The 27,824-nt window shown below is 41.6% G+C and overlaps 1 protein-coding gene across 2 annotated transcripts; it reads right to left on the minus strand.

Moving 5' to 3' along the window:
- Positions 1-15: 15 nt before the first annotated feature.
- On the minus strand, positions 16-27,352 carry neurl1b (neuralized E3 ubiquitin protein ligase 1B). Of its 2 annotated transcripts, none has more exons than XM_008327253.3 (6): positions 26,820-27,352; positions 6,013-6,254; positions 5,592-5,925; positions 3,025-3,765; positions 1,810-1,935; positions 16-911 (listed from the first exon to the last, which is right to left on the minus strand). In XM_008327253.3, exons 1-6 carry the CDS (start codon positions 26,914-26,916, stop codon positions 664-666), a joined length of 1,788 nt encoding a protein of 595 aa, XP_008325475.1. In that variant the 5' UTR covers positions 26,917-27,352; the 3' UTR covers positions 16-663. The 2 variants fall into 2 exon arrangements, with proteins under 2 accessions (XP_008325475.1, XP_008325476.1); XM_008327254.3 differs by lacking the exon at positions 26,820-27,352 and adding an exon at positions 10,254-10,529.
- Positions 27,353-27,824: the final 472 nt, after the last annotated feature.

The following is a 27,824-nucleotide window of genomic DNA, read 5'->3' on the forward strand; positions in this document are numbered from 1 at the left end:
TTTACCAATCTCTCCATGTGCAAAAAACAGATTCTTTTTTTTTTTATTCAAACATTTCCAACACACTTCTCCTACAGTTCCCCCCACAACACACTGACATTTAGCTTCATCTCTCCACTTAGCCAAACAACCTTTTATTGCATAAATGCTGTCGTTTTCACCTCCGGCTCTTCAGTGGTCTACAGTGAAATATGGCTAGGATCGTTAGCATAATTACTCCGACACACAATGTGACACATCTAAGGCACTAGAAGTCAAAGACTACATGTCGCATATTCTGCTGGAAACAAACATATATATATATTTATATAGCTAGGATTAAGAGGGGGAGGGTCATGGTGGGGGTCGGGGGTGTTCACAGCAGAGCTTTCTGCTCTGCAGGGATATATAACAGAGGAGTCAACACCAGATGGAAAATACAAAACAGTAGCACGTGAGTCGTCTCTTCGTCCTCAGTTAAAATATAGAGGCTCGTGTGCTTTACCACAGTTGTGTGTATGAAGAGAACGAGTCAATCTCCAGACAGGAATATCCTTCGTGTGTATTTCACACGGGCACAGTTATATCCTGGTGTCGCTAATCTTCAGATCAAGGATCAACTCTGTGGTCAACAAAGCCTGAGAAAGAAACACCAGAGGCGTCCGAAAAAAACCCCCAGACCCTTCACGGTCGATACGTCTTGATCACATCTTTAATGGGTCTCCTGCATATCGGACAGCATGCATTGATCTGTCGCTTCAGCTTCAGCCCGCAGTCGTTGCACAGACACATGTGTCCGCAGGTGTAGATAACAGTGTCCACCTCCTGGTCAAAGCAAATGGTGCATTCTCCATTTTTACCAGCAGGGGGCAGCTCAGGAGCAGAGAGACCGGGAGAGTTCGGTGGGCTTAGGGGGGAACTGGGAGCAGTGACTGCATGAGAAACAGATGGAGAAAGAGGGAGAGAGAGAGTGGGAGTTAGTCACATGTTTTTAAACTGTTTCTAAAGAAGTTCACGATTTAGATCACATACGTCATCGACTAGACATGAAAGCGTTTAATTGGTCCATGACACATTTCTTTCGGTAAAGCGTCTGTACTTTAATGAAATAAATTCTGGTTACCATTAAGAAAAATATGTTGCCTTCTATAATTTAAACAAATGTATTCCTATAAATTTAAGCCCAGAGAGTAAACCAGTGGACAATATGATCTTAATGTGACTTTTATCTACTCTTTGGAGCTCAGATCATGGCTGATGATTGTCTTTCTGAAGACAACAAATGTATTCCTATAAATTTAAGCCTGAGCCCTTTAAGCCAGCCCTTTAAGGCTGATGATTGTCTGTCTGAAGATTAGATGAGAATCTGGGGTCAAAAAGGTCGAGAGCAACATCATAAGCTTTCAGGTGAGACCAGCAAGTAGGTCAGTGGTTCTCAAACTGTGGTACGTGTACCACCAGTGGTACGCGAGCGCTCTTATAGTGGTACGCAGGAAAAATTCATATTTCATATATCATATTATTTACATTTTCAATTGAATAAATCTGAAACATTCCATGCACAATTAATACTACATTTAAACATAAACATCTTATTATGCGGTGGAAGCTAACAGGGAAGGCCTATGCTGTTATATCCTAATGTTGGTCATCATGGTGGTACTCAGAGAGCTCAAGGTTTTCTCAGGTGGTACAGAGTATAAAAAGTTTGAGAACCACTGAAGTAGGTGACACCTGACAGTAAAACTCTGCTGCTCCGGTTCCATCAAGATTTTTCACACTAACTGTGTGGATACATGTGCTGACTGTGCAGTTTTCTCAGGATCATACCCAGCGAGGACTCGGATGCAGAGGAGGATCGGTTGACACTGAACGCCAGGTCTGAGTCACTGTCCTCTGGGCTGCTGCTCTGAGATGTGCTGGGTGAGTTGGGGGGAGGACTGGACTGCAGAGTTCCTGCGGCAAGATAATAATAAAAACATTAAAAAAAAACAAACCCTGAGACGACTCAATGGTAATCTTTCACAATAGCATTCAAACAATGTGAGCGCTGGAAGACGTAACACAGATCACTGGAATCAGACCGATTAGATACAAACGACACGTTTCTACCACTTCAACTCTCAGGGGATGAGTTTGTGTTCGCAGTGTCTGAGAATTTAAAACTAGTGGGAAAAAAGGATGAGGGCTGATGGGAGTGCATGTGGGAGTAACGGGAGGAGGACTCAGAGGTCACGGCTCCAAGCTGCTGAGGATCATGACGACCAAAACAATCCTCCTGCTTCCCCTCAGTCTGGAAAAATATAAATATGAGAGGCTTCCTGGAATCAAGCCTTGATCATTTTTTGGAATTTTTTGCCAGACTTTGAATTTTTGTCTCGACCCTGGGACCTTGTGGTTTAAGGATGGGACTTAAAACTGGAGGCATGCCAGTTCAAATTGGTGTCACAGAGAATGTTTCTGGCGTGATACCTAATTCAAAGCGTCAAATCACAAACAACTTTGCCCTAGTAGTGTTGTATTTCCCGTTCTATTTTTCCTATATTCTGTAATGGGTCAACGATATCAGCAGTTTGGAGGTATTTTATTATCAGGGCTGAAGGCTTACTGTAGTATTTGTTCTGTTGCAATATGGGTAATTTAATACCCTTAGTATAATTGTCTTAGCACTGAATTTGCTAATAAAATATTTTCTAATGTCTTTTTAACAACAGTGTGGACGGAGTTTTGCTGAAACTAACATATCTGTCTTGATGTTTGTTTATTAAAAAATTGATATAGTACGAAACAGTTTAACTGACAATGTTTTCATTTGAAATGTTCCATTGGTGTAAAAGCTCTGCTCACTTTCTGGTAACCCGGCCGTTCTTAGTGTGCGGTAACGTTCACTTTATATATCTTTGATACTAATTTATACACACAAAAATAATGTGAGAAATGACGCCAATAAAATTGTAGGACATTCTTTGGGGGAAAAAACAAAATAAACAAATACATCATTTGTTTTGGACTTTCACCACCGCACCGCTGGAAACTCGCTCTTACCCAGAATCCTGAGTCTGTTGACGGCTCCATGTAAGGTGAAAAAGGTCCACAGGACCTGTGAGGAGTCCACACAGAGCAGCCGGCCGCGTCCCACTCCGTTCACACCATGGTGAACCTCTCCACTGGACAGGAGACTGAAGCTGAGCACGTCTCCAGAACAAGGCATGGGGAAGTCCCTGTGCACCACCCAGTACTCTTTACGGTCCAGCAGAACCTCAGGGTCTGCCGGCAGGTCCCCAGCGTGGAGATTGGCCGGATCACAGGACGTCAGACCAAACAAGAGTGCCCCAAAGTAGGGCAAGCCCAGGTGGCCCACCTCCACGTACAGCGTCTCTCCCACCTGCAGGGGTCGGTCGCTGAAAACCAGAGTCCGACTGCTGTCCAGAAAGTGGATGCAAGCGGCCAAGCGGTCGGCAGAGAGTATGACATCAGCCCCGCGGACCGGGTGAAAGTGCAAATCATTGTCCAGGGTGGAAGGGGGGCCCCGAGCCCCCCGGGGGATGCTGAATCCATTGGTGGTTGATGAGGAGGGTGTGGAGGTGGACGACGTGGAGGAGCAGCAGGGGATGATGTGTGTGTAGTTGTTCAGCTGCAGGTTGGCCATTTTGGCGGCGGCCGTCTGGTTGTTCTCCAGCTGGTTGTTGTTGTAGTTGGCCGAGTCATGGTTGCTCTGCGGCAGGTAAGCGCTGAGACGGGCCGCGCTCAGGCAGCTGGAGCCCACGCTCTCGGCAAAGGTGCTCTCTGTGGAGGAGATGACGCACAAACGAAGAGAAGCTCAGTTTAATTCATCTATTCCAACTGAACTTAGAACTTTTTTTTCGGAATTAGAAAAACAACAAACAATTAAACATATAATACAACTGTGTTGTGGGTGTAAAGGATAAATCATGCTTCTAAAAAAAGAAAAGCACAGGGCAAAAAATTGACAACATTACATATCAAAAGGAGTGAGAAGAAGCTTAAATACTTAGTTCTGAATGATGATAATCAGTTTCCTGCATCAACCATTCTAAATTATTCTAAAAAAAAAAATCGAATTGAAACTGGAAACTGAAGAGCTGCTCTGAGGTGATGAGCGAACTTGATGGTCTGGTAGCGTCACGCGCGGCGCCGAATCCTGGAAACACTCAATCCCTGTGCTATACATGTTATTCATTTTACAGGGTTCCCAGGACAAGTGAGAACCATGGTATGGTTTTTTTTTAGCAGGGCTATACCAGGACTTAGTCTGAACTAAAACCTTGCCTGGTACCTATTGGTGACAGTAACATGACTGGCCGGTGTGCAGTCCAGATTTTGTTAATTCCAATTTATCTCCAGGTAGTTTCTGTTTTTTTACTGACAGCAAAAACATAAATGTTCAGATACATCAAAAATTAGTTGCAACTTTTCTTCAAAATGGCGTCAGGGTTTTACCTCAGATGCCGCGGAGTGAAGTATTGTAGCCCTGACACATCAGTCATACCGTGCTGTTTGTTGTGACAGTTTTGGGAACAAATCACTGGCGTTGGGTGACAGTTTATTTGACATTCGGCACTTTATTTTCTGTCCTATTTCCCCTCCCTCACACTCTAAGATTAGACTAATGAAGTCATACACAAACACCTTGACAGTGCCAGTTCACGGAGATAAATTTCCGGCTGATGTAAACAAATCTGGCACGGCAGGAGCATTTGAGTACACTGTACCCCCTGAGCCCATCACACCCTGTGCACCAAAGCTTCTAGGATCTGCTGTCTTGACCAAACATGGACATAGCTCCTGTCAGACCGGAGATAAACACGTCCAGGGACGAGAGGAGCAGACTACAGGAGCACAGCTGATGGAAGTGAAGGAGACTTAGAAGGAGAAAGGAGATAAAGTGTGGGAAAGGCAGGAGTGTTAAAGGAGACGCAGGGACACGGAGGTGTAACGACTGAGAGAAGGGGGGAGGGAGAGAGGAGAGAGAAACTTCCTCAGATCAGTGCAGCATTTAGCACTTGTGTTTAGAGTTTAGATTTTAACTTTGTCAAAAACTGTGAAATATTTTTGCTATGTGTTACTATAGACGGTGTACTGTGCAAGTAGTTAGTAGAGATGCACCAACATGGACGCCAAAATGTACTACTAACACAGTGGTATTGATAACAGTATCAGTATCGTTAACAATATCACCCATAAATTGTTTTTGTTTAACACCGATTTTTTTTTCCAACTGAGTTGAAATAACCTTCTGTTAACGAGAATAAAAATAAAGACCAGCAGTAAGTGTTGTTCTGTCCTCACTGGGGTTTGGGTCGAGCTCACACACCCACACTGCACCTCACCCTATTACTCACAGGGCTGTTCCAGCCCTAAAACACTGTCTCCCAGTTCATTGCATATTAACTGACACCCAATACTCATTATCAGCAAGTACACAAAAGAAAAATACTCATACTAGGTTTGTATCAGGTATCAGGGGGAACCTGGAACTGGGTGTAGTTGTAAAATTCAATAAACATCAAGAAATCAGATCATCAGATAAATAAATAATCTCATATTAGTATTATCACAGAGTACGTTTAAGGCCACAATAAAATAGTTACCCAGAAGTGTGACCTCCTGAGTGATGCCGTAGATGTCTATGATGGCCCACAGGGGGCAGCCGATGCTGAGCCCACAGTGGAAGAGGATGGGCTCCCCCTCATTGATGCTGTAGAAAACTCTGCCGTGACGATCGGCCCAGAACGACAGGACGTTGTCCTTCAACGCCAGTCTCTCCGGTAGAGCTTTGGCCCAGTAGCCCGGCCGAGTCACCAGGTCCGGACAGGCGTACTTGGGGATGTCGGTGGCCAACAGTTCACTGGGGTCCAGGCTGGTGAAGCCGAAGCGCAGAGCTCCACTCCAGCCAGTGTGCACTCCGGTCAGACGAAGACGAACCTGAGACAACAGAAGTAATATCAGCAATAATATTTTTTATTTTATTTTATTTTTTTAATTCTAACAACACACCAAATCAAAACAAACCTTCTCATAGAGGTGCACAGGCCGGTGGCTGAATGTGATGCCGTTGCAAAAACTGTTTTTGCGGGTGGCGCGACGGAGCTGCCCATCCAGACGGATGTTTTTGCCTTTGGCGTGGGGGTGGAAGCGAGGTGACTCCACACTGACGCTGACTGGAGGAGCAGAAGTTCTCCTCTCCACACCGGCACCATTGCTCGGCAGGGTGTAGTACTGGCGGTGCCCCGGGGGGGGTTGCAGAGTTGCATCTTTAAAAAAAAAAAAAAAAAAAAAAAAAGAGAACCTCATTAATACTTCAGTCCTTTCAACAAAAGAGAACAAAAAGGAGGGACAACAACAAAACGTAAATATTATAGATAATTGAAATATTACAATTAAAACATTACATTCAGCTGTCATTTTATTCTTTGGTGTTTTAAAGAACCTGAAATGTGTTATTTAAACAGAACTGATTATTACCACTGATGTATCAGTGTTGTACATTAGTGTTGGGGGGGGGGGGAGGGGGGGCATGGTGATGATTTTATGAAAATTCAGCAGAAGCTCTCAATAAACAAATAAGAAACACTATTAAAAGTAAACACTTAAAAATTCAAATGTTCTCTGGACTGATCTAATAAACTTTACACAGATGTCTCATTAAACTATTGATTCACAGTCTGATGTGTTAAACAACAGAGCACCGATATTTTTAAACCAATCACTGTCCACTTCAGCAAATCATCTGTGATATAATTTTTTTTTTTTTGGCATTATTATGTGGGACTCTGGGGGGGGGGGAATCTGAACTCCAGATGTAATTTATGTCAGTTATTAGATAAAGAAGTGAATTCAGTCACACAATCATTTCTTTCTCCGTCGCCTCCAGCTGCTGACGCATGGAATGATGATGTAAAAGAGGACAGTCTCACACACTTCCTTTCCCACAATGACAATATGCAGCCTCTCTCTGCTCTTCAAGAAGGTCAAAAAATGGACTAACCCAGGTGAGGAGGTTAGAACCCAAAGTAATGAAGAGAAACTGCCCCAAATGAGCCGTCAACCGTCAAGAAAATAAACCAAAATAAATTCAGAGGAAATCACCAAAAAAAGCTGTGAGGTTTTGTAAAGAAACGTCAAAATTAGCTGCGTCGCAGAAGAAATAGAGGAAGCGAACAGGAAGTTGACAAGAGAGGCAATAAGTTTCCATCTTATTTATGGGCTAAACACACCCTTGGCCTACAGCATAAACAAAACCCTGAATAACCCTTTTCATTCCTGCACACTTATCTATAAAAGTGCAGCATGAATCACAGAGAGCCTCTTCAGCGAGGAGATGCCCAAATACAACCCTAATCTTTGATCTTTACGGGAGTTTGTCTTAGTTGTGGGGGAAGGAATGTCTCGACCAGCGTGGCAAGAATGAATCAGCAGGGATCAGAAATCAAACGACACAGTGACTTTGATGAGTGCACAAGTGTTTGGGTTTGATACTGAATAAAATGAGTGGTGTTTATGGTATAGGCTGGCTCAAGTCCCATCTCCGAGGGCAGGCTGTGTTTCCGCCCCGCCGCAGGGCCACAGGGTGATTAAATTTCTGTTTAAAATTCAGGACGAAGTGTTGTAAATACAATAACTCAGGGGAAATGTTGTACAGCACATTTCCTAAATTAGACTTTATGTTTGATTACATTCTCAACTCTAAAGCCTCGCCGGGAACATCTGTAACGTCTCACATGATGCGTGGGTGCCACTTCGCTTTCTGCCGGGAGAATTCGACTCCTGAGGCAAAATACACTCCACGAGATCATGTGTGGAGCTGGATCACCGGGCCTCAGGCCCCCTCACACAATGACGTCCTGTGAGTTTGCACTCAAAAACCTACAGCGAGGAGTAATGTAGAACTTTACCACGACTGGATGACAGGTAATGAACAATAGACGACGCTGTGAGGGAGTCGGATTTCACAGCAGCCATTGGTCACCCTGCTCTGTGACAAACACTGATGCTGACAGGAAATACGTTTTACGCTGAAGTTTCAAAGACATTTTAATTTATCACAATTGAGCTTTTACTTATGGCGTAGCAGCAAATTAGTAATGTAAGTCATGTCGTCTCCAATCAATGGGTCAGGGGCCACTAGTGGACCATGGATGCCTTGGTACCGAGCCGCAGAGACAGCCCAAAAAAGACTGTAGGGTGCTTTATTTTGAAAAATGTTCACTTACGTCCACAGTCACAGTTTATCATGCAGTGGTAAGCTCTCAGTTACAAATTTGTCCACAGTCACAGTTTATCATGCAGTGCTCTCAGTTACTAATTTTTACTAATTTAAAGTTACTAAATTAATGGACCATTAACATAAATACAAATTTACAACTTAAAATGATGAATTATTAATATATTTCAATTAAATATTTAATGACTACATAATTTATTATTATATATGAGACACTTGTTTTATGTTGTTTGTTGGGTTTTTTTGTGTGCATCACATGACTTCCCCTCACACACACACACACACACACTCCTGAACCTGGTTCGTGGAAATATCACAATACAAGTCCGTGTTGCAGGAAACGTCAAGACCACTGATGAAAGACGCACATACAAATAACTTCACCAACTAAACCACCAGGGGGGCAATTTCCAGCAATGAACATAAGAATTAAAAAATAGAGAAAGAAGTCGACGTAATTCGAAAAAATAAAAAAAAAATATATAGCATTTTCACGTTAATTACAACTAAACCCTGAAGCTGGAATGGACTGGACAAATGAACAGCGTCCTCCGAGGCCCCGCAGCCATTGGCCCCTCGAACAGATGATCAAAAATGGTGGTTTTGGTGAAGAGTTCTTCTACGACTTGGAGGCGGGTGCTGGTGTTGAAATTCAAATTTCACACACAGCCTATTCAGGGCTCACATGGTACAGGCTGCTCCAGGGAAGCAGACGGTGGAAAAACAAAAACCGTCTTCTGTTCTGTGATGTTTGTTAAACATTACATATAAGTACAATCATTACACAGCAAAGGACACACGGGTAAAAACCGATTAAAAGTGTTTTTGGGGATGTAAAATTGATAGAAACACAATGATAGAAATATATTTTTTGGATGTTTTGGAGGATTGCTACCAAATTTCCAAATGTCTGTTTTAGTTTTACCAGGATGTTTGCGTTTTCATCTGCCACTGAATATTGTGTATTTTGAACTGAATTCATGGAAAGCATGTGCAGTATGAGCAGTAGGACCCAGGTTGCGGCTGCTCCGCTTTGTGACTCTTTTTAGTCCAAACCTCATGTCAGCTTGCTCTGGTGGCTGTGACCACATCATTTAGCAGCTGAGTGGATCTGCTCAAGTGCTGGACAAATATACTGCATGGCACAAACACTGAGTCAAAGCCACGGCTGAAATATGTGACGATCGATGACGATCAAATTAAAAGCAAATTTCTGATAAACATGACAGACAGTTTTACATTTGCACAAATATATGATAATTAAGTTTAGTGCCATTTAAAAAAAATTATATATATTTTGTCAGCTCAGCTTTTATTGAAGATATTCATCCTCGATGCTAATGTTTTGCTTCTCTCTTGTGACTCATGTTTAGTCTGGTTTTCACATTATAACCATCTGTAAGAAACAACCCACACTGTCTATTAATATGACACAAAACAGGCAAATCTGTAATAAAAGCCAGATTTGTTTTAAAAAATAAATAAATAAATAATTAAGTGGGTGGACCAGGAATGATGTTTTGTGGAGATAACAAAACGCGGCTCCACACATGGTGACACTCAGCAGATGAGAAAATGATTAGCCATTTGTTATTAACTAGCAGGGATTCATCGGACTTAAAAGTTTCCACGTTGATCCAATCACTGATCCGATCACGTTCACAGAGGGTCAGACTGACGGACTGTCAGCGGCAGCATTGTTTTTCACCAGATCAAATCAACGGCATCTCTATTGTTTTGCGTTTTTCTAAATAAGACGGTTATTAATCGGCACCAGTAAATCTGTGGGTCTTGCAGAGAAACGCGGCTGATGCTCTGGAGGAGCGCTCTCCCTTGGACTCGCTCCCTAGGAATCACGCTCGCCTCCCCCGCTGATGGAAAGCGCGTCTATGCGCAGCAGCCAGCGCGGAGAAATGTAGGACGAACATATTCACATATGTTCGCTAAAATGCATGTTTCACACGTGCACTGCTGCGTGTGCGCGCCCGTGTGCCATCTCCGGGAATGATAAAGCAATGACAACTCTCACCTATCAAGGGCTTAGGTGTCGTATTCCCCATTATATCCAGAAATTCCTCGCACCGGCTGACAAGTTCATTCGGAATGTAGCCTTCCTCTGTCCATCCATGTATGTTCGATGTGACCGCGATCTCTCTGGTACCGCTGGAGTGTGAGCGCCGATACGGTAAGAACGCGCTGTATCTCCCCGCTGAAGCATGGACGCGCTCCTCTTCTTAATGTCAACCCGGAGCCGCTGCGACAGGCAGACACCTCCAACTGGCGCACAGCAAACTCCCCCCCACACCCCCCCCCCTCCTCCCGTCTTAAGTCCTGGCTCCCCTCCGCACGACTTTAAAGATACAGTGAGCAGAGATCCCCCCCCCCTCCCCCGCACTTCTCCCCTCTCAGCAGCATCACTCACAACACTGTGAATTATTATTTCAACATCTTACTCAGTGCTGATGAGACAGCCCAAGACAAACATCTGTACCTGAGGAGGTATTTGGGGTCAAAGCATTTGCAGGGGTAGCACAGCGAACAGACAGCACTGTCTAAACTTTGATAACAGTATCTCTTTTGGACTGTTTGACAGTCCTCCGTGCTGTGAACCATTTCAACAAAAGTCAATCAACTACAGGCTTCCAATATACTCGGACTTTGCATCTAATCATGCAAAGTTTTACAAATCTGAACCTAGGATAAAATGCCCTGCATCACAAAAAAAGTGGTTAGCATGAAGATCGTTACTGGTTCAGTCTCTAGCATAGTGTTTCCCAACGTTGTAATAAACTACATTAGAAAAATCTCAGGTCGCTCCGCCAACCACAGGCCAGAAAAATGCAATGAAATATAACAATATTTTAGTTTCAAACTCCATCAAAAATCTACATATTTAGTGTAAAACCTGTTCCTGTAGTTGAACACAACACTGACAAATTGGACAAAAGAAACTCACGGGAAGATCTTCTTCAACATCTGAGTCTCTCTTGTTTATTTTAGTTTTTTATAGCCATCTGCCGCTAGCTAGTGGAAGAGTATTTAACTGCCTGTTCCTATCACACGGACAAATTATTCACAGTGTATACAGAAAATAATATTTTTCAACAGTTGCATGTTTTCTCACGTTATATGCAGGTTATTTGGCACTGTCCAAAACAAGCGTGACTAGGCAACCCTTTACACTCAGGAGGTTACCCTTAGGATTAGGTTGGACACGCTAAACCAGTTGTCCTCATCAAACCCATGAGTCGACAATTGAAAGGTGGCCACATGCCCTGCATTTTCCTGGGCATGTTTTGGTTTGGTCAGCATCTATTAAAAGACTGTCATCTCCATGACAACGAAATGCTAATATACCATCAGACATAACTGCAGTTTTGATTGAAGTGCCAGTAGAAGTGTAATGCTAATATACCATCAGACATAACTGCACTTTTGATTGAAGTGCCAGTAGTAGAAGTGTAGGTTGAACAAAAATTGATTTTTTTCTAAGTTTGAAAAGAACATATGACTCTACTACACATTATTATAAATATAGGAATATTTGACCAGCTATGATGAATGGACGTTTGACCACTGTGTCACCACTCGACTCACGGGACCTACGTATGATAAATGTCTTTGTAGACATTTGTTTGTGATTCGAACTTGAGTAGCCCTGCAACAATGAAAATACTTTAAAAAAAAAAATCAAAGGGAAGCGATCTATTCTTGATAGCTCACGTATTCACACTTTTGATAAAAGTCCAAGCACCATTTGAGGAAATCCCCTTTTTCCCACCCTATCCTCTGCCCTCTCGTAGCCTTGAGTGCTGGGCTCCACTCAAGCTGTTTCCTGTCTTCTGGACCACACTGCTCTCTGAGGAGCCATGGGGCCTGTTGGACTGAGACACCATTAGAAGAGGGAGTGCCTGGACAGTGGAGGATTAGGAAAGGCCTGAAGCGTTACAGCAGCTGTGTGTCAACTATTCCATTCAACGCACGCTGGAGAGATAAAAAAGACGAGAAGAGTGTGTGTGGAGTGTAAGCTGTCTGCTGTCTTCAAGTTAAGGTCGTTTCTGGACTGTGACTAACAAAGAGACACATGACTGGACCGGGGGGTTTTGGTCTTTAGATTGTGCATGATGTCTGTTGATCTCTATCAAAGTGTGGGAATGTGCCACCAGTGTGGACGGTCATACTTGACCTATCATAACTCAGGATCAGGGCAACCAGGTCTCGGGAGATTGGGTGATGGCAGACTGGAACTAAATATAACTGGCCAACAAAAGCATTTGTTTCTACCTCCTCAATGTTGTTTGTTTTAGCAGGATACGGTGGCTGCTGGTATGAGGCCTGGCTGAACTGTGCGCGGAGAAAAGACAAGCAGAAGTGACTGAATGACTCAAAAAGAAAGAGCTGATATGGCAAAGGGGATAAACTCAGGAAGTGAACACGAGGCAGCGATGGAGACTGCAATCAAGACTCCGCTGTAAACACAGCAGAGCTGCAGGAGCAAGTGCTGCTTCTTCTCCTGCTTGTTTACTGCCTGAGTACAGACTATGGGGTGCTAATGAAAGAATAATGATTGCTTGGCTGATTTTATTCCAAAGGGAGGGAGGTCTAGTTTCAGTAGTTTGACTCTAAAGACACAATCAGAAGGTGAAAATAATCAACCAAAAAGAACATTCCAAAGATTGCTTGTTTCTAAAAAAAAAGAAGACGTTAAAGCTGATCAACCGTCTTCCCAGCATGGAAAAAATAAGGATAAAACTGCTTTGACTGGTTGCAAAGGTGAAAAGAAAATTCCTGCCAGGAATAAAACTCCACACAGACCTCACCCGTAGCCAGGAAATAACCCAGCACGGCGTCCCAGACAAATCTGTTTTTTGTACTTTGTTTTTAAAATGCAGTAAATACACACCTGAGAAGGTTCAGTGTTTAATTTTAAGGCTGCTAATTCTGGCGTTCAAAATTTACAGCCTACAAAAAAAAAAAAAAAAATCCAAACTTAGACTAAAAAGGAAGCAATTTTTGGCTTATGAGCCAGTGGTAGTTTCTAAAACACACTAGAACAACCAAAGATAAACTGAAAAGACAAGGTTTGGTCACTAGAAAAAAAGTGACTTTTGTGTGTTTACTGGAAATAGAGAGTGCTTTTCTGAATAGGCCATTTATATGGTTACTTTTACAAAAACCCACACAAACAGTAGCAGCTTGGGTCAAGTTCCACAGGGACATGTTCACTGTCAGAGACAGGAATCAAACCCCTGACACACATGTATATGTATACCAAATATATAAATATATACACATGTATAAATATATGTATATGTACACATATACCATATACACACACGTATAAATACACATATACACATATATTATATATATAAATATTTATGTACATATATGTATGTTTCCGGTGCTCTAAGCGTCCTGCACCTTTATTGTTACTGCTACATGGCCTTTACCGTTGAAAAGTATTTAGGTTATTTTTAATCTTTTAAGTTGCAATAAACAAATAACACTTTTTAAAAACTTTGTCAGACAAACACTTGAACATTTAGGAGAGAAAACATTCTGGACATGTCTCCAAAAATGTGGGAGTATTTTATAAAGTTATTCCACATTTCCCAGCCATAGCAATTTGCACTTTTGGTCTGTTTTTCAGAGTAAAATGAAGTACAGCCACAGTGAAAAAAAAACCTGGCTACATGTTGATGTGAAATGCCTTGATCAAAACTACCTGTTACACTGTTTTCAAGCTGGAGTAGAGACCACAGTCAAACAGAGACTCAGTCACAAACAGGACAAGAACAAAACTCCAACTTGGACAGTATGATTCTGAGCCACTGAGCTGAAAGCGTTGCTGTGATCAGTGGGTGTGAGGTGTGATCTCCACCAACAGAACTGGTGGAAAGACGCACAGCACAGAACCACATAGCTGCATCTATTTTTATGCAATTGGAAGCGAGCGGGAATGCTTCGCTCTCACATGAACCACGATGTGTACTGCCCCCCCACCCCACGGACCCCGAGCATCTGTGATGCAGTACTCTCCCAAGACCCCTACAGCAAACAAAGATATTTTCAGAGAAGGAGGGCAGATATGCCTCAGTCACTCTTAAAGAAAGTCGCCCTGCGGCACCGTGGCTGCTGTCACGCAGAGCAGCACAGCGAGTGCCGCTCAGAGGGTTGGGTGTTACATTCACAGCGTCTTAATTCTCTTTAAAGATTTAAAGGCAGTGTGGAAATGCTGAGCAGATGGCTGTTTGAGAGACTTTGGACGCGCTGGTCTCAGTGTCAGGGGAGGACTGCGGTCCAAACCACACCTATGCAGTCGATGCAGTGAGTCATACCCACCTTGACTGTGAGCTCGTCTCCATCGAACACACATGGGCCAACACAATGAGCCACATTCAAGCGGCCATGTTTCCCCTCATTCTGCTGGAGTGCTGTTTTTCGACTGCAGCTCGTTCACATCTGTTTCCAATGTGTGCTGGTGTCTTTTCATTAGTGCCACTCTTTATAGGGAGTTCAGAGTCAAGCACCTGCTTTTTCAAAATGCAGTGGGAGTTCAACTGCTGCCAAAGACGTTGACTCAGTTAAAAAACAAAGTCCCTCCACCATTGTGATGAAACGCTGCATTGAAACACTTTGTTTTGTTTCAAATCAAAGCGACAGTAAAACACTGCATTGAATTGGAGACGTTTCAGAGGAAGTAGTTGCCGTCACAGATTTTTCTCATTTCCCTAAATCCTGAGATCATCAGTCTGAACACTGGGGCACTGGATTGACCAGACAACATGCATGCTTGGTTTCACTTCTGCAACTTCAGATTTCAGTAAATCAAAAACACACCTTAAAGAGTGAATCACCGACGAGTGGTTAAAAAGAGACGAAAAAAAAAAGCTCTGCTGCTGCAACGTACGCGGGGAAAAAAGCAATTGATGCATAACTTTTAATCAGTGGTCACCTAAATAGTACTTTTCCTGAGAAGTTTATTTTAGTGTTTTACTGACAAACCTTATTTAATTGTCAAACATAAACAAAGAAACAGAAGCCTGCAGCACACTATGAAAAAGTGTGGGCTGAGGCAAAATATGAGTACAAAAAATATTCTAGTATACCGTAAATGTCAGTAGATTATTCTGGTAATTAATGGTGGGGAGGAATAAAAATAAATAATTAGGCAAATTGAAGGCTTTGCAATCATTCAACCTTGATTAACATTTGTTTTCATCAAATATTTCACAGATTTAGCTTTTAGTTTTTCATCTCAAATGAATGACTAAAGACATACATGTGAACTTAAACAAAAAAAAATTGTTTTTCATGTATATCTATCTACTTCACAGCCACAGTATCAAGTGACCTATGGACCGGCACTGGTTCCCGGACCAGGGATTGGGGTCCCCTGCTTTAGTGGACTGGCTACAGCGTTCATAGCTAGAGTTAGCTCCTGCATCCATGTCAGCAGTACCGGGGTGATAACGAAGTGCTGCAGTGCTAGAAACTGAGGAAACTGGGTTACGTTTTTTTTTTTTTTTTTGCCTTATTATGTCTGCAACTAATTTATTGAAATTAACAAGTCAATGTTCTGGTTCCAATAGTAATTCTTGATAATCAGCATGTGGGATTTGATCTGCTGTTGTGACAATGATTACTTCAAAAACAGTTGGAAATGTGGACTTTATATCCTTTGTTTGATTATTAGGTCTGTAAAAAAAAAAGTACTGTGGTGAACAACAATTATATCCTTTGTTTGATTATTAGGTCTAAAAAAAAGGACTGTGGTGAACAACAGGAGTCACGGCTCTGTTTGCTACAGTAGCACAGGGACCGTCGTCTCTCCGTGGCACGTGCCGTTGGCAGTTAATAACTATAATGATTATGGACAGAGGTATTTAGGGTGATATGAGGAATTTCCTGATTCATTTTCCACTGACGGTCTATATCATGGCCTTACATAACATGTCAGACTCTTACATGGAATGACCCTGTAACTATGAACAATGGAAGGACATGGGGGGGTGGAGGAAGAGGGTGTTGAACCCAAGAAAAGTTCCAACACATGACCCTTTATTCATGTAGTGTAAACAACAGTCAATAATTTCGCTGTGCACTTGTACTTTTACAGATTGCCCTCAACCGCATCAGAGTGGCAGAGCTCCGTGGAGATGTTGTTTTAGGCCTCTCTGTCAGTGGGAGACGTAGCTAAAAATGGCCCTTCATTGCATTAAACCAGATGCACGGACAGTGTTCTTCCTCCATCTGTTCCATTGTCTCAGTGTTCTCTGGGATGAGGAGCGGATGCACCGCCGAAGGAGATGCAGGAAATACTCTGGGCTGAGAACAACGCAGTCATGTTCTGCGAGCCTTCAGATACATGTGCAAGAATGCAGCCAAAGAAAATATCCTCTCCGTACTTCATCATGTGATGTCTAAAAATCATTAGTTTGAGCTAATTGACAAATTTTCAATCGTTAATTTGTTCCTCTCACTGACGTCTACTTCTGCACCTGGCTGTGAGTAGGATCTTCGACGGCTTGGACAATTCGGAGACCTAAAATTTGTTGTTGACTACTCTGTCAGACTGCAGGTCTTTACACTCAATTCAGATTTTTTTATAATAAAAAAAAGATAATAAAATGAATTACTTGGTATCTTCAAGAACACAAACTAAAGTACTCATACTTGTATCGTTTAGAAAGGAACTGGTGTATCTTCAAGAACACAAACTAAAGTACACATACTTGTATCGTTTAGAAAGGATCTAGACAACCCTAGTTTATGGCTGCTGAGTAGAGGACAGCTGGAGGTCACACCCAGCTTACTGAGTTTACAATTGTAAATATGGATGCGACTATTAAGCTGTTTTGCAATCTTTTTTCATCAGTCAGACCGCCTACAAAGCAACAGCTGGGGCTATGGAAGGCTGCTCCTCGGCGTTCACCTCCTAAGCTCACAACTCTGGAGGCTGAAGCCAGCCGAGGCCAGCTTTTTCACCGCCGCCCCACATTGACAACTTTGTTCTTTCCACTGACTCAATCAACAGTGTCAACCAAGTTCGATTCTTTCATTGTCTACGAGCGTTGTGTACCGCCTCCTCCACGCCGGGATCGTGACACTGAGCTCTGACTGGGGTTAAGTATCTGAGCACAGAAGGACAGGAAAGTCTTTCGTGGTGTCCGTGTCAAGGTCTTTGTCATCTTACACATGACCCCACATAATCAGCAGCGACCTCGCTTTTAACATGTCAGGCACACTCCAAAAATAAATGTTCTAGTCTAGCAATGTAATTTACAAGGTGAAGCTGGGTATTTTTGATCATTCTTCAAAAGCCAATAAAACCATAAGTGATGCTGGTGTGTGTACCTAACAACATAAATGTGTCGTTTTGTGGGTTCCTATAATAGAGGTGGGATGAATGTTGTCGACCCACAGCTTTTTTTACTGTTGCACTGCAGTTTGAAAAAAGTCTAGTGCCGCATTCCCAATAATCCTCTCAGACATACAGCAGATTGGGAAACAGTAAATTCTTGTGGTGTATAATAAATTATAATAAAAAACCCTACCTAGTTAGGAAGATCCCAAATAAGCCCGTTAAAATCATTACAGTTTACGACAGAGTTCAAAAAGAAATCGCTTCCCGAGACTTTTAAGGGTTGTCGGGATTTACCCTTACGGTCCCAGATTCTAACCCCTAAATTGCCTCTCCTTCAAATCTTTGGGGGAAAAGAATCCAAAATCTCATTAGAGAGAAGCAGGCGGTTTCAAGAACAGCTGAAAAACACAAGTAGAGGCTTTTAAACCAGAGCCGTTTCACCACTGAACCAGTTTCTGTATATTTCTACTCTTTGATGCTATTATCATGTACTAAATTTTCCGTCACACATTATTAAAATTAATCTCCCAATGAAGTCGAATTCAACATAGAGATTTCAGTGTTATGTCCCTGTGTGTTTGGGTCTCTGTGTGTGTGTGTTTATGTGTCTTGTTTTTGTTGCCAATTTTAGCAGCACTTTTAACTGGGTTTTTCCTTATCCTAATGGGGACAAAACTTGGTCCTAATGAGCCCGGAGTTACTCTTAGTATGGAGATGTCAATTGTAGTCGGGTGAAGGTCAGGGTTAGGCATTAGGGTTGGGTGTAGCCATGAGGCATTGAGGCTGCACAAATAAATGGAAGTCAAGCAGAGTCCTGACAAGAATAGTCGAGAATGTGCGTGTGTACACAGAGGCAATTAAGAGCCAGTAAACACTGGGCTAACGTAAACTTATTTTTCTAAAGCATTTCCTCAGTGGACTTCAAATTACATCATGAACGAGGTGAAATAAAACACTAACAACAGCTGAAAACCTGACGCATTTTTGGAACATTGCTAAAATTAAATATAAGCATATAAAAAGAAGGCAACAAAGTGTTCGCACAGACGCAGCACCCCTGGTGATGTAGACTCCAAAGGGCTCACAACATACAGAGGGCCCAGGGGTTATGACACAAAATACCTCAGCTATTATTACCCTGTGCAGACCCCTTAAAAAGACATCCAAGCCCACGTTCAACAACAGCCTTGGTCAAAATCTGACTTTGAGAAAGAACCGCAGAGTTTCCACGAAGTGAGTGTTTCAAGAGCAGTCAGCCGCTGTCACACTGTTTACTGACCCAGTCCCAAAGGAAAGGACGTACCATATAGAACTGCAGGTACTACATTATATAACATATTTCCTTCTGTCTTTCTCCCTTTTCCATTCACTCCTCCAAAGATGGAACAGCGGCGGCGGCCTCGAGCCTTATGTAAACTAACGAAGCTCTCTTCTCTGACTCTTTTTCATTCAGTTGCCCCTTTTCTGTCCCTCTCTGGAGATCACGAGTGACACAAAGGCCATTCAGCCTGATATTTCCCATAGAAGGGAGAAAACTTAGAAGTGCACAAAAATACTCATCTGCCAGAGTCAAAGGTCCTAAATGCTTCTCTGCTGCTCTTGCCTTTGCGGAATTCTTTGGCGTCTGAGCCCTGAATGTTATCACAACAATCTTAACACGCTTTGCTTTCATGCTATGGCTGATAATAAATCTTTATTATTTACATTATGCTGTCACGTCGCATTAAGCTTTTTGTTCTCCAACCATGGCTCACATCCCCAAACCGATCCCCACATGAAAAGCAAGTGAAACTCTGAAACTGTGACAACAGAGGCTCCAAAACATGCAGCGATTTTATGTCGTCCACTGGACTGTTCATCACAGAATTGCTCCGGGGCCCAGAGAATTTTCCTTCCAGAGCTCTGGATGCATGAGTCACTCATCTTGTCAACTGTCGAGAAAAGACATCCAAGCTGCTGGCAGCATTGTAGCAGTAACTCGAGTTATATTTGCTGTTATTCTCTTTGCCATTTTCTGTTTTTTATACATATGCAAATGTTAGAAAGTAACAGCTAAGAAGATACATTTTATAATTTCATGAATATGTTCTTTTGTTCATGAGTAAGTAATTTAACCCTTTGTATTTACGCTGAGGCGTTGAAGGTCAATTTGCACAACAAAACCTTGAGGTCACTGTTGTCATACTTCAGTTAATTACAGCTTTATTGTGGCAATGGTCCAAGGCGATCTTTAATTAGTGGATTTAATCGCATTCGGACTTCCTTTACAACAAGCTAATGTAGTCAAACTGACGCAAACCCTCGAGGCTTTATCCCTTTTGTTGGGTCATTGTGAACAACTCCAAACCTGGACATGGACTGGAGCAGACCCTTCCCTGTTGGTTGGAAAGACTTGATGTCAGGCAACGTTGAGGTAAATCCTGAATTTATTGTAATTTTACTCGTCCAATTTGGACAGTTGTAGAATCTTCATCTTCTAGAACCATGCCAAAATATCTGTCAAATATATCTGAAATCTGTCGAACTTCTTACCCTGCTTTATTTCAGGTGTGTAACTTAAACTGTTGTTAAACCCAGGGAGATAATACCCTTAGTAAAATATTGTTGCATTTAGTGTTAATACTAGACAGAAATTCCTTTTCAGAACAAACAATGGATCTCTGGTCTTGCTCAAGTCACAGACTGCTTTAATATAAGGCCTGGACCGGTTAATTTCTGATATGAATGCCATCTGCTTTATTGCTAATGTTGTTACCACATTAGCCAAATGTTGCATTTTTAGGCTCATTATTAACAGACCACAATGTGTGTGGTCCAGTTTAGAACAGGTACTGATTGTTCTCCGCATAAAATTCTAATGCAAATTAGCCTGAGTTTCTTCCTTTGCTGAATTTGCACAGCTGATAGGAATCATCAATTCTATGAAAGATATTTTCATTTCTCGTTTTGGATCGTTTCAGTGTTTTAGCTGGCAGAGAAGTGTTTCAGTGAGCCAATGTTTCGGTGTCAACACACCTGTAGCCGTGAAATCATCCTCTGTATTCAGCTGAAAAATAATTCACCAACCATGACAGCAGTGTGTCACTTTCTTTCCAGCGATAATGTCCTCCATCTCTTCCTATAATTTTATGGGTCTTTTTCCGCATCAATTGTTTTAGAAAAATGTTGCGGTGTGTGTCGAGGTCTTGAGCTGTTAAACCCTCTCTGCCTTAATGCTGACTTGGTTGGCGTTGATAATTACAGAGCAGGTTCTGTGAGGCTGTGTCTCCAGGGAAACGGCTGCCATCTATGCCCTGTTCCTATGGAGCAACTTGAAGTGGAGGTGCATGCCAACACCAATGCTATTCTAGACAGATGCCCTTCACTGATTAAACCCACACTATTTCCTCATCGATGTTACCAGAGGTCTTAGATGACTGACTGCTAATCACAGTTACAAACTGAGCCGTAGGTTAGTGTGTTGTGAGCAGAATAACACATCAGTGAGAACAGTCTGTCCACAGTCTGTCAGATTTACGACTTTAACTGAATAATACAGGTCCATATAAAAAATGTTCCTCTCCAGGGCTCACAGTGAAAATACAGGTTTCTAAACTTTTACTGTCGCTGTTGTCACTGCAGTTCTTTTGGGAGGAAATGGAGTGGAAGAATAAAACTTAGCATCCCTATTATCTAAAACTGCAAAGTCAAAGAATAAGAAAAACAAACGTTGTGGATGGGGCGAGGGGGGGGACTGTTCTTTCTCATGACTGATTTGCAAAAACACAAACCAATCAGAGGCAAAAAGCCAGACTGTCTCTGTTTTCCTTCGATTCGGATCAGCTTGTTTTGGCCCAGGCATTTAAGGTTCATCATTAAACTAACTGTAACAGACTTTTTTGCATGAGAGAAAAAGGAGATGGAAGAATGTCAGAGCAAAGACAAGTAGTGAAGACGAATGTACATACTTTTAGAAAGTGAAAAGAAAATTAATTTTAAACTGTTTGTGCTCTGTTTTTTTGGCTCAAGATTATGAATTAATTGATGATAACAGATGCAATGCAATTACGATTCACCGGTCTGGCGTGAACAGAGTTTAAAAACATTGTAAATTACACATTTTAATTATATATCATTAAATCTGATTTATGTGGCGCCAGTCGATCTATAGGCAAACAACAACCATTCACACTCATATTCAAACCATCCAACCATTCACACCCACATTCACACCTAAAGTTTGACAGTGGGAGGGAATTGTACAGAGCCATGATTTCACTGGGAGGGCATCTCCAAAAGAAAGATTTGGGAACGGACCAGGTGGGGAACAAACTGGTGAATTTCTGGCTGTAAGATCACCTAGTTTTCACACAAGTGGTCATAGAAACTGCTAATCTAGAATGTGCAGGAGCTACGACAACACTGCTGATTCCAGCGCCATCAAAATCAAGTTAGCTCGGATCAGACCCACGCCGCTATCTGAAGCCTGGCTTCATAGATGGCACCGCATACCAGACATCAAAGACAAGTGTCAAGGAAGGACGTGAGTCGGTGGGAACTCTGTAAGTCGAGCTCAGGTCAAGACACTTTGGGACACTACAATGTACAGTATGCAGCTTACATGCTGAAACAGATAAACAACCAGGCGCGGCAACAGGTAGAATTTACAATCCTGCAATAGGACTCTCTCCTCTGGGCATCAGAAGAAAGAAAAAAGCCGTGGGCGCCCCGTTACATAACATTTGATATGAAGGGGGGAAACATGGGGGTCGGTTTCACAGACACACCACTGAGTGCTTCCATGCATCTGCGACACTTTTTCACGTTCCCCGTGTCCCCTGACCAGCAGACGTGCTCTTCCACTAAACCCCGTCGCTCTCAAACACGGACCTGTGAGCATCTGCTTATCAAACTCATTCTGTTGTGCTCTCTCATCAAAGTTAATCTTTACTCCTTCCCATTCTCTGGCCCTTGTCATGACATTGGCCTGTGACACGTGTGGGAAACTCTTGCAGGGGCCCAGCTTTGGACAGGACACTGATATAGTGACAGTGCTGGCTGACAGGGCTATTTCTGGGCATTGTAAATATGAGAACTTCCTTTCTTAAAGTGTATCTAATATGTCAAAGGGCTGTTAGCTATAAGAAGCAATACAGGGGGACCAACATGCTGCGATTCCAATGACCAAATCCCTAACACACTGCAGTGTGTTTTTCTCAACTGGAATTTTCGGGATGTTGCGAAACGCTGACAACCGGCAGTGATAGGTTATAGGACAGACAATTTGGCTCTGATTCACGAGCTGCCTTTGTCAACAATTGTTCTCCTGTCATTATAAATGCCTTATCAGGTGTTTCCACACATAAGACATGGGTAACATCCAACAACAGTTATAGGGGAAGCCAAAGTCGCAGAGAGGACACAGGATCAGCCTCATGTTATTGAGCAGCAACTTCACAGGCGGAGGGAACTGCGATGGCAGGATTGTGATAAGGAGGTGAGTCGTCTGCTGCCAGCCTTCAGGCTGCACACACTTCAGATGCGATCAGATGACTGACTCTATTCATCACAGTTAATGGGAGATGGAGAGCACTTTTTATGCTCTCACACTAAAAATAAGGCTTAGACGGCTGTCAAATTCCACCACTGTTAAATTCTAACAGCTCAACCTGTAACAGTGTAAAAACTTCACACTTATTTAGTTCATTTTCTGAAAATGGAGACAGATAATAGCTCCTGACACTCAGATCTATGCTGCTGCCTGGTGCATTTATGAAGCAAGATTTTGGTCCAAAAAACCTTCAGACCATGTATGAGGAATGGATGTAGCCATCTGGTTGCTAAGTAGTGTTCAAAGGCAGACTAAAAGTGCTCTCCCCATTTCAGGAGAGAACCCTGCATGAATGTAAATGTATATAAAATGCACACGGAAAACTGACATAAATATATGACACATATGAGCCTCGTCTGAGTGTACTTTTGTTGTGTAAGATAGGGCAGCCACTACACACACAAAAGTCTAAACATATGACATAAATATATGACATATATGAGCCTCGTCTGAGTGTACTTTTGTTGTGTAAGATTTCCTCAAAGTACAATAATGTAAGGTCACTGCTACAATATGTCAAGGTTCTAAATCTGGCAACACTGTACTCTAAGGTCAATTTGAGGTCAAAATGAACAAATAACCTGCTTTTGCCAATTTGTATGTACTGTGGAACCTGAAGAAAATACTGGGAGAACATGTAAACGCCACACAGAAAAACTGGGAATCAAACCACCTTGATCTTCTTGCTGTAATGCAGAGCCCTAACTGCTCTTTCACCGTGCGGAAAATGTATTGCTCCAAGAGCTAAATGATCTCAAGTGTGGACAAGAATAGAGCCTGAACTGCCATGACCTATTTGTAAAATTTAAATCAACATTAAAAATGCATGGCAACTGCGAGGACACTCACTGACCCGCCTGTCTGTAAAGACAATTAATAACAATTAAAACACAACCAGCAAACATTAGCAGTAGTGCGAATGTATCCGTCACTGTTTTTGCTGGAGGGGTTACATGCATACATAAATACACGCACTCACAGACACACACTCACACACAGTCTGGCAGTCTTGAATAATTAAGACAGTCCTGAATGTTTAACTACCTCCTTTCATGTCACCCAGGAGCTTCATGCATGAAGATGTGGCCAAGGTCACTCTCTCTCCATCTCTTAGTTTCTCACACTATCACTAGGATTTATACACCTTTAAAAAATCAAAGTCAGGTTTCCCTACGGTCCTTTAAGGGGAAATTAATTTTCGTAACAAAAAAAAAAAGAAACACTAAAATGTGAGTTTTTTTGTAAGCCTCTATTTATGGGATAAACCAACAAAGAGTTTATGTCTTTATTTTTTAAACTAATTTAGAAATGAAACCTTGGCTGCAACACAGTCAAATCAAACTGAGACAGAGTTGGGTTTATCGCCGGGTCAGGACAGCTTTCCTTTCAATTATACTTTTATTGATTTGGCAACTGAGAAAACATATTGTTGCAATTTTGCATGTGTAAATTTTACTGACTGACTACCATATTAAAGACTTTAACTGCTGTGTGATTCCTTCCCTCATGATCCCCAATTTCAGTATAAGACCCTGGATCTGGATCAACTGCACCTAAACACCTATGCAGATACAAATCAGAATCATATATATATACAGATGTACATTTTGGATCGTTAGTTTCAAAATGGCACTAATTCAATGGGAAACAAAGACAACACCTGGTGATCCGTGGTGACGACGGACCTTGTTAAAAGGTCAAGTCTGAGCTGAAATTCAATTCTCTCAATTTTCCCGGCAACTACCCTTCACTCAGTCTCTTTTTTTTTTTTTACAACCAGCGTGTCTGATGCTATCGGGTTCCTCTGCTGACATCACGGTTCAAGAAGTGAGAGCCAGACAACACGGATATAGAGTTCTGACATGCATAAAACATATATAATGAGCAGCAGCTCTCTTCAAAGTCGGACCCTGCGGCAGCAGCAACATCAAAAATAGGAGCAGGAGTTGGACAACCATTACACAACCGCACCTGTTGCTTCGGGCAACAGAGATGTAAGCAGCCACTGCCAGTGAAGCCCACGTCATGTTGCCTTACAGACACGGGGTTTACATTTGGACGGTGAACGTTCGGATGGAAACAATGTCACTGATTTGTGACTTAATCCTACGCAGCCTTGGAAGGGAAATGATTAAAGAGCTCAGCTGGGCTGCAGCCATCCAATGAACTCATCCTCACTGTGTCTGCCACAGTCAGAGCATCTGAGCCGCAGTGAGGTCTCTCCTGCCCAGCCCACGCTTTGACGAATCAGAGTAATTTAGTGGCGCCACCTCGTGGCTATATAATAAGACACACTGTTATAATCGGAAAGTTTTTTCAATTGCTTTAGGCATTGAAAGGGCTGTAAAATGATACTCCAGTATAGAGTGTAAATAAGGGACTAAGAAATGTGCTTCAATTCAACCAACATAAGTAAAGTCGTATATATTTAAATGTTCTATTTTCCACAGCAATGAATAAAACACTGTCACAATAGGTTCAAATTAATATTAATTACCATAAAACAATAGAACTGTGACATTTCCAAACTAACACTATACATACAAATATATTTAGAAATGACACATAATTTGTACAATTAAATTTCCTTTGAAATTAATCAAAATTTCCCTTTTTCAAGTAGAAACAGTTGTAAATTAGTTTTCAGACACTAAAGATAAAATTTAGGAAACATAAAAAGTGCTCCTGCTAACTAAACATTTGACTGATATGGCTGAAAAAAAACATAGTCTTCAAGTCATTCTTTCGAATGATGATGTATAGATAACGGCAGTCTAATAATTTCCACTGATCAGTATCAAGCAAGAAAATCCAGCCAAACACATGGCAGATGTGTCTTAACTGTATGTTCAGTGTTCTGATAGCACTGTTTATTTTTTTCCAAATTGTTTTTTATTCTGTGGTTTCCTTTTTCTACTCTCAACATTTTTTGTTTCTTTTCCCATTACTCCACAGGAGCCTGGGAAAGGGATGAGATCAGCAGAGGCCTCTGTTAACCTCTCCCAGCCACACAGGGCTCAACAGAGTGACAGGCATTTCCTGTCTGACTTGAACAAAGCACACGAGAAAAAAACAAAAACGAAACTAAGTTGCATTTCAACCAAAACATTAACGGCTACGGGAAAAGATACTGAAGCAAAATATTTTACAAAAACCTTCACATATAACGTTAACCAATGTTACAAAATGTTATATTTGTGTAAAGGAGCTGTTCATCCCCTGGATGTCAAGTCTCATCCTGCCCGCAAGAGACTTTGTCTTAAGTTAATCTCTTGAAAATGTTGTTTACATTCACATTCCATTATTTCAAAAACTGCACAAGAACTAAATTATGAAAGCATGAACATATATATATATTTATGCACATATATACACACACATATATACACACACATATATACATATATACACACACATATATTTACATATATGTATATATATATGTATATATATATATATATATATACATATATATATATATATATATATATATGTATATATATATATATATATATATATATACATATATATATTAGTGGGCTTTGTACAACACCTAAAATGTCTAATGTTTAGAAGAATAATAATAGCTGGGAAATTCATCTATGAGTCATACGACAATGAAAAGTAACACTTACCCTCTGTGCTGCGGTGAAGTTTCTTTTCTTTGGTGGAAACAGGAACACTGCATGAACTGAAGCCACTCAACTGGTCTGACGACTGGTTATTCCCCATGTTGGATCAGGAGAGAAACAAGATAGCTTGTCAAATTCAGATTGTGTCTTTTGGTCACTTGGTTTGCATTTTAATACCACTAAAATCCCGCCTGATATTTGAAAGTCTGTAAACAGCAGCACGTGGTCATTGTTATCCTTTCTGTGCGTCCAATAAAAACCTAACCTGAGACTGTACCGCGCTTGTGTCTGTGTGTAGGGGAGGGTACAGAGTAACTTTTTCTGTTGTCCTTGAACGGTGGGTGCAAACAGACCGATGTGGTGAGGAAACGTCTGTCTGGTGTTAAAACATTAACTTTGAAACAAAAAAGGCAAAATAAACAAGCTCTCTGATAAGGATGAATGCAGAGGAGGCAACAGCAGTTTCGCTCCATAGTTAAGTTAAACTACAACTGATGTGGAGTTTTTGCCTATGTGAATTGTGGTTTAAGAAAAAATGTTGCCAATCTTATTAAACTTTTATTTATACTTTAAAACAAATGGCTGAATCTTAGCTTTTTGTTGGGCTAAATGGGGTGTTATAATAGTTTTTTTGGCTAACACCTTTGGCTTAAGAATGCCAGAGCCAACTTTTAGTGTTCTTCTTTAACCATTAATTCTGTCTTTACTGATGCTTTAACCTTGTGATGTTGGGTATAGTTAAAACAAACATGGCTAGTTCCTTTGAGTCTTTGTGACAAATAGCAAAATAACTAAGCCAGGTAACTCAGTAGCTAATGTAGCTGTTGTCCTTCAGTGTTAAACCGAAAAACAAACTTTGAAATGTATCTTTATTCTTCCGCCCATTCTATCTTTTCCCCTGCACTCCTGTGAACACAGGCAGGATTGTAGGAGCAGTGGAAGAATTATCTTATTCTAACTATGTCGGGCACAACATAAGCAAACATAGGCAAACCTGGAAAAAAAATG

Source organism: Cynoglossus semilaevis, chromosome 15 (genome assembly GCF_000523025.1).
Source record: "Cynoglossus semilaevis isolate Cse_v1.0 chromosome 15, Cse_v1.0, whole genome shotgun sequence".
NCBI classification, from domain to species: Eukaryota; Metazoa; Chordata; class Actinopteri; order Pleuronectiformes; family Cynoglossidae; genus Cynoglossus; species Cynoglossus semilaevis.